Source organism: Peromyscus maniculatus, chromosome 15 (assembly GCF_049852395.1).
Source record: "Peromyscus maniculatus bairdii isolate BWxNUB_F1_BW_parent chromosome 15, HU_Pman_BW_mat_3.1, whole genome shotgun sequence".
Lineage (NCBI taxonomy): Eukaryota > Metazoa > Chordata > Mammalia > Rodentia > Cricetidae > Peromyscus > Peromyscus maniculatus.
The window spans coordinates 477,305-484,889 of NC_134866.1; the positions used below are offsets into that span (position 1 = coordinate 477,305).

Here is a 7,585-nt window from a genome sequence, read left to right on the forward strand (position 1 = left end):
GCATGTCTGTTGTTCAGCTCATGTTTAAGCAGTCGTGTTGACAAGATTTTATGGATGTAGCTTCTGACATTACCAGAAGACACAGTCTTAAGCCAGCCCCATGATCCTCTGGCTCTTATAGTCTTCCCCACCCTCACCCCTCTTCCACAATGTTTCCTGAAACTTAAGTGTGGTGAATTGTTTGTAGATGTGGACTGAGCTCCACAATTTTGCATTTTGATTGATTGTTGTTTTCTATAATCTGTTGCAAAGAGACATTTCCTTGATGAGGGGTGAGGACTATATTTATCTGTGGATATAAGGACAAATATAATTTAAAGTGTAGTTAGGGATTATGCTGATTTGGTAAAGTGATGGTTGTAGGTTTTCCTCCAAGATTCATGACGTCACTAGCCCTAGGTAGTTGGCTAGGTTTCCAGTACCAGGCATGGTTTCCCTCTTGTTGAGTGGGTCTTAGGTCCATAATGAAAGCTGTTGGTTATTGCCAAGGTATGCATGCCACTCTGCATCCTTAGGGTTAATCCTGCCATGCTTGTTGTTTCTATGAGACATTACTTGTATTGTCTTGGCTCTATTCCTTCTAGCCTTGCCCTCACTTCTTATGTGATACTCTCTATTGCTAATCTAGCATGAGTTTTCTGACATTCTCTAATTCTGGTTCAGGTTGCTCTTTATTTCTTGTGTCATCTTATGTTTGTCTTTACTCATTTTGAAATGGTGGGTGGGGAGTGGAGGTGGACCTGCTTTGTGGACCTGGCTCTCAGGAGCTATGATTCCTCACACTCCTGCTGTGGCTGCAGGACTTTTCTGTCATTCATTTTACATGACACTTGTCCTTCAAGGAGATAAGCCATGGCACCTTTTCTGAATGTATGGATTAGAAATACAGCATCCTCCTTTTGGGAATTTCTTGGTCCTCCCCTCCCTTCTCTCTGTTGTCATGGTTTGCTCTGCCTTTTCCAGTAGCAGCTGTTTTTCCCAATGAGGACCCTGTTCTAAAAGGGACTGGGATGGCCAACTCCTTAGACTAAGTGGAACACCTGGTCTCCCCCTCACTAGCAACGTGAAACCTTCACTTAATCTACCATAGTCCTGTCACTGGCCCAGGAAAATGGGCCTTTTGGGTCTCTTCCACATTGTATCTGTCAGATGCCCCACTAATGACAAATACCCCCATAGACGTAGACATCTTGCACTTCCATACCTCTGGGGCTTGGCCTAGTCCCTTGGATTAGGGACTTGATACTCCTCTGGGGTTCGGGTTTTCATCTAGCTTTCTTGAAGTTTGGATAATGTGGGGTTCTTGGGAGGCCCTGAGACCACTGCTGTCTTCCCTAGAACACCTTCCACCTCTGCTCTTGTCACAGACATCCCAGATGTTTGTACACTGCTAATTGCTGAGAAGTGTATGCCAGTGTCATTGCCAGCCTCTGCCACACTGTCCTTTCTGGCTTTCCTGATGTTACTGATGCTGTATAGTTTCACAGCCTTGTGTCTTCATACGGCTTTATCTGTGTCCTTTGTTCAGATGTGGGGAACCAATAAATGAGGTATCTCTTTCCCCCTTGAGATGGAAACTCAGAAATAAGTAAGAGTCACATAGATTGAAAGAGAACACCCACAGATGTAATCAGTGGGTACATCAGCTATATGGCCACCACAGACTTCATTATGCTTCTCCCTAAGCCATAGGCTCCCTCATGGGTGCAGGTTGATTCCTGAAGGAGACTCTGCAGGCAGATCCAGTGGAGGAGTCTTCTGCTGGTGCCAGGTCTGTATCTGTCATCACCTTCTGTGTGACTCCTCAGGCTTACCAGCTTTAGGGTATCAGGTATGGGTAGCAGGGGTATTAGTTCCCATAGAGGGAGACAGTTGTTGCCTTGATACTCTTCACCCCCATCTTTGTGTCTCTGATACTCTTTCTGGCTTTAATTTAAACCAGAAGGGTCAAAATGTGTGAATGAACATCATTACACAGTACTACTTCCTCTCTTCCTCCCTCAGGACTTCAGGCAAGTATGAAACAGCTCTCAGGGGAAGTTGTGGAGCTGAAGCAGCACTTGGAGCACTATGACAAGATCCAGGAGCTCACACAGATGCTGCAAGAGAGTCACAGGTCCATGTCTGAGTGGGCTACAGGGGTGGGGTGAGGGCTGAGGCACGGGGTGTGGGGCACCAAGAAACAGCTGGCAGTATCTCTCAGGAGTTGGTGTTCAGGACCCACATGCATTGCCATGTTAACTTTGCACATCAATGAGTATTTCCTTCTTGGTAAAAATTGAGATGATGGTGACTGCAAGGAGTGCACTCTGAGGTATAGCCTGGAAAGTCTGCAGCCTGAGGTATGGACCCTGAGGTGAGCACCTGTGGTGAGCACCTGAGGTGTACATGAACCAGGAGGTATGGACTAGGAAATCTGAGGGCTAAGTACATGTGTGGCATGTACTTTCCCTTTCACTGCAGTCCATGGCTGTTCACTTAGAAAAATGGAAATTATATTTCTACTTCTTCTGTGTGGGTAGTCAAAGGGGGACTAGGAACGTCGGGTTGGGCAAGGCAGACCCTCGCTTTATTGAAGAAGTTTCTTCTGGGAAGGAGGCAACAGGTCATCAGAGCAGCCCTGTTCCTGGAGCCTCCGGTGGGGAGGGCTGGCCTGTAGTCGTTGTTTCCTACCAGGTGACCACATACCTTTATGTGGAGCCGAGCTATGCCAAGCTCTCCCTCCACAGGCCCGAGTCACAGTGGTTGAGGGAAAGGCTGAGACTCAGGAGGGAGGAATGGAAGGAAGGAATCTGAGCTGCTCATTTAGGGGCAAAAGCAATAGCACGGGCCATCTGTGGTACATCCAGTGACATCGGTGGTTGAGCTCTCGGCATCAGGGCCCAGATACGGGCAGAACAAGGTGCAGAACTCTGAAGACAGTGGGATCAGGCTTTGGTCCACTCATGTGCGTGCTGATGTTATTCAGCAGCCATTTCTGTGATTTAAGCAAACAGGGCCAGCGCCTGCTTAGTAGATTATTCAATGGGGTGACTGTTCAAAAGTGGCAGAGGTTAGTATTGCCTTGCTTTATCTAAACTTGTGATGCTGCTCACTATGGACACCTTGGGGAACTGAGCAGTGTTGAGAAATTGTGAAAAATGCACTAGCATTCTGAATCCAGCTCTGCACTGTACTGTTGCCGCAGCACAATTAACCATGTATGACTAAGAATTAGAAACATTGTAGAATTGGGTCTTTCTAGAGCAGAATATGGTTTTATTAACCATAAAGTTTATCATTGTCTTGTCGGGACATCACCATTCACTCCTTCAGCTTGTTCCCAAGCTCAGCTCACAGTGACCGGAAGTGCCCTTAGGAGGCTTGCTTAAGCCAAGGGGTCGGTTGCACCCCATCATGGTATGGAAAAGTCACAGACAGGGACGGTAGTCAGTAAGAGGGGAGATAACGGAGCGTGAACGAGTGGTGGCCTTGGCACTGTGCGTTCAAGAAAACCCAGCCAGAACAAGGGCTGGAGATGCCTTCACGCTGGTGGGTTTTGAGCTAGGCTGCGACAGTGGGGACACAGCAACAGGCTGGGTACTAGCAGGGACTCAGTAGTTATTCTCCTTTTATCCTCCAGTTCCCTAGTCAGCACCAATGAACATCTCCTGCAGGAGTTGAGCCGTACGCGGGCACAACATAGAGCTGAGGTAGAGCAGATGCACTGGAGCTTCCAGGAGTTTAAGAAGACTGCTGCCCTCTTCCCACACCATAGCTCTCCACTTGGTGGCCGCCAGTCCTGCTAGTTCCTACTGGGCTGTGCTCTCCTCCATCAGTTACAGCTCCAGAGTTGTGCCTGGGCAGGTATCTATCTGAATACCCTGGCAAGACTGTAATTACCTTAGAATCCTCAAAATGTGTTCATGGTCTGAAGTTCAGCTTGCTTATATGTCCTAAACTGATCTTTGACCCTGGAGCTTTGCCGAATTTGAAATGCTTGTTTGTCATTACACATCCTGTCGTAAAGTACCTGTAGTATTTTTTTCCTCCCAATTCGTGTAAGTTTTGTATAATTAAAATGTTTTCATGTGACAAACAGTCTTTATTTAAAGAACTAATATATTGTTATGTCTAAAAAGCAAACCTTTTGACGGGCGGTGGTGGTGCACGTCTTTAATCCCAGCACTCGGGAGGCAGAGGCAGGCGGATCTTTGTGAGTTCGAGGCCAGCCTGGGCTACCAAGTGAGTTCCAGGAAAGGCACAAAGCCACACAGAGAAACCCTGCCTCGAAACTCCCCACCAAAAAAAAGTAAACCTTTTAAGTGGCTCTTATAAATTATAACTGACTTTCTCTTTAAATTCTTCTATAAAAACCAGTTACACACAGTAAGTAAGCAAGAAGTAAGTTCCAAGTTGTAATAAAAAAATAACATTTATAAATGTGAAAAACATTTTAAGAATTTGTATGTTACCATGTCATAGTAAAAAAAACAACTCCCCACTCCTGCCTCACCCTTTGCTTGCAGTAACTGTGCAAATAAACACTGTTTCAGCCAAAACCAGGGGAAGACTTATATACAGTGTGCAGAATGAAACCCGGATGACTGCATATGTAAAAAGTGCTCACTGGAATAGGCAAGTTTAACCACCAGGAAGATACCCCTTGTAGAGTGAAGCCCTCGCAGACAGATGCTCTTATGCACCAGTGCTGGTGCTGCTGAGTACAGTCCCTCTGGAGACTGCCTGGGATTGTCTAGAAAGCTATTGTGAATATGTTGAAAGAAACATGAACATAATGGAAATAAAACCTTACTAACAAAGGATTGAATATCTGAAACTTTTTGAGCATTGTGTTGGTGTCCAAATAGTCACACTTGGACTAGGAGTGCATCTCTGTGTGGAACTCCTGCCAGACATATACGAGCCTCAATTCCATCTCTAGTCTGAAATGGGGGGATAGAAAAACAAAACAAACAAACAAAAAAAATGATACCCAGAAAGATCTACATTTTTCTGATTAGGAATGCTCACCTAGAAGTCTGTAAATTCAAAAAAATGAAGAAAATTTGAAATCTAGCACACTTGTCCCAAGCATGGATATGGCAAATAGCCTAAGATTCTGGGATTTGGGGATCATATTTATAAACAGTGGCTTTCCTTTTTATTTTTTAATAATATTTCTGAGGGAACTTTCAAACTTTATTCTGGTTCTGTGTATCAATCTTTTTATTATTAATTCATTCTGGGTACTAATTTTTTTAAAATTTTCCTTTTGTGGTCATTGTGATATTGTAAAATAAATATTTGGGTTTTGTTGGTTTCCAAACACACAGCACCTAGAGCCTTTAGACTCTCTGAAGGATGTTATCATTGTGTTGCTTGGCTTCAGTATGTGGCTGGCCACTGGAAAGATACAGGCAGTGTGATCCCCAACGCTAAGCTCCCAGAAGTGAAGGGGATGATGGTTAAATTGATCACCAATGACCAGAGCTGATAATGCCTACATAATACAGTTTTGTAGTGATATTTAAGGAGGTGGTGCTTCCTGCCATTGTATATGACCTCTTATAAGAAGTTGGAGAAGGGTCACATGCCCCATCTCCCTGCTCCTGCCTGCGAGGTGGATTCGCTCCTGGTCAGATCAGAGGACAACTTCTGCTGTCTACTCCGACCTGTCTTCATGAGTATGTTTCCTCAGTTTATATCTTAATAAATTCTGTTGCCCATTTAATAGACTCACATGGATTGATCATAATAAGTAGCGCCCACATTACACAAAGACCCCACACTCCCTGTAGCTCCTGCTTGCAGCGTCTGGGGCAGCAGCAGCAGGTTGGCTCAGAGGCTTGTGTACTTGCTGCAGGAACTTTCTTTGTGGGTAGAGTTTTTATACCAATTCAGTATGATTGTTTTAAGATGTGGCAGAGCCTGTTCTCACCAACAGCCCAGGCTCTCCTGAGTTGATTTTGGGCCACAGTGTGTGAGGAACTGAGGTGTTTCCTGGCAGGACCAGACAGAGGAAGAGCCAGCTGCTGAGCCACTTCAGTAGTTGTCCTAATGGACCTTGGTGTAGCAGGAATCTTAGAAGTTCTTACTAATAAAATCAAACCCGGAGCCAGGTATTGGGGTGAACTGGAAGATCAGAGAGACAACAAGCCACAGCTAACCTCACCTGGCCAACTTCTCAGCTGGTCTTGTTTCCTCAGACTGGATGCTTCTGTGTCCTCATCCCAATGGCTCTCAGCTGAACTGTGCTGCTAGAAGCCTGAAAGCTTAATCAGCCGAGTGCCTAACCAGTCAAATGCTGCTAGTTACTGGTCCTCACGCCTTATGTACCTTTCTGCCTTCTGCCATCACTCCCTGAGATTAAAGACTCACTCCCTGGGATTAAAGGCGTGTGTCACCATGCCTGGCCATTTCCGATGTGGCCTTGAACTCACAGAGATCCAGAGGGATTTCTACCTCTGGAGTGCTAGGATTAAAGGTGTGAGTGCCACCATTTTCTAGCTTTGTCTCTAGTGGCTGTTCTGTCTCTGACCCCAGATAAATTTATTAGGGTACACAATATTTTGGGGAACACAATGCCACCACACCTTGGTCTCAGCCTCACAAGGTCAGAAAGATTCTCCCACCCAAACCCTGCATTGGCCCAGGTAGATTTTGTGTTCAGGGCAGTGAGTGAAGAACTTTGAGGCTTTGGGGCTTTCAGCTGTGTTCTGTAGCTCCTAACCCCCAAGTCAGGAGTTGTATAATAACTGTCTATTTCTGTTTGAGTTTTGTAAGTCCTGTATGTCTATGAATTAATTTATATTGCTTTGGTTTTCAGATTATTTTTCACATAAAACTGATAATCTTTTATTAGTGCTTTAACAGCTTCAGTATTTGAAGTTGTACCAATGTGTAGACATGTTGTAACACTTGAGCTTTTAAATAAGAAGACCTCGCCGGGCGGTGGTGGCGCACGCCTTTAATCCCAGCACTCGGGAGGCAGAGGCAGGCGGATCTCTGTGAGTTCGAGGCCAGCCTGGGCTACCAAGTGAGCTCCAGGAAAGGCGCAAAGCTATACAGAGAAACCCTGTCTCGAAAAACCAAAAAAAAAAAAAAAAAAAAAAAAGAAGACCTCACTATCTGGGTAAGAAGATAGCCTCTGGCCATTGGCTCTACCTCAGCTTCCACACCACAGACATGCTCATCAAGCCAGTGAACAAGTAGGCCTGGTGTTCCCATCTTCAGTGAGTCACTGGTGGGTGAACTCTAGAGCACTCATTCTGTCCTTTACCTTTTCAGCATGTATCTGCTGAACCAGCTTCCTGTCTGTCCTTCCTCCTGATGCCAGCTGTGGCATTAGACATTTCCCAAAATTACAAATGTATTTGGGTTTATTGTTTCATCAGTTTTCCTGTTTTGTATTTCTTTGCTTTTGTTCTATCTGCCATTTCATTTTGTATATTTGTTCTAGTGTGATTTTTTTTCTGGCTCCAGTATTGTCATTTTTTGTTTGTTTTGTTGATGGTTGGTTTTTCTGGTCTTTTTGTTTTGTTTTGTTCTGTTTTGAGACACAGTCCTGACTATGTAGCCTTGGCTGGCCTGGAACTTACCATGT

At 45.0% G+C, this 7,585-nt stretch overlaps 1 protein-coding gene across 4 annotated transcripts in view; it reads left to right on the plus strand.

Moving 5' to 3' along the window:
• Positions 1-7,585, plus strand: part of Cep72 (centrosomal protein 72) — a 78,195-nt gene that overhangs the window by 60,477 nt on the left and 10,133 nt on the right. Inside the window, exons 11-13 of one of the 4 annotated variants that reach the window (XR_006063840.2) lie at positions 2,005-2,116; positions 3,623-3,846; positions 4,509-4,802. Coding sequence is in view for 2 of the 4 variants with exons in the window: in XM_006990021.4 (XP_006990083.2) it covers positions 2,005-2,116; positions 3,623-3,788 (278 nt within the window). In the remaining 2 variants the exon portion in view is untranslated. Of the gene's footprint in view, positions 1-2,004; positions 2,117-3,622; positions 4,079-4,508; positions 4,803-7,585 lie in introns of those variants that run through there. The other 3 variants (XR_006063841.2, XM_006990021.4, XM_042261333.2) reach the window with 3 other exon arrangements.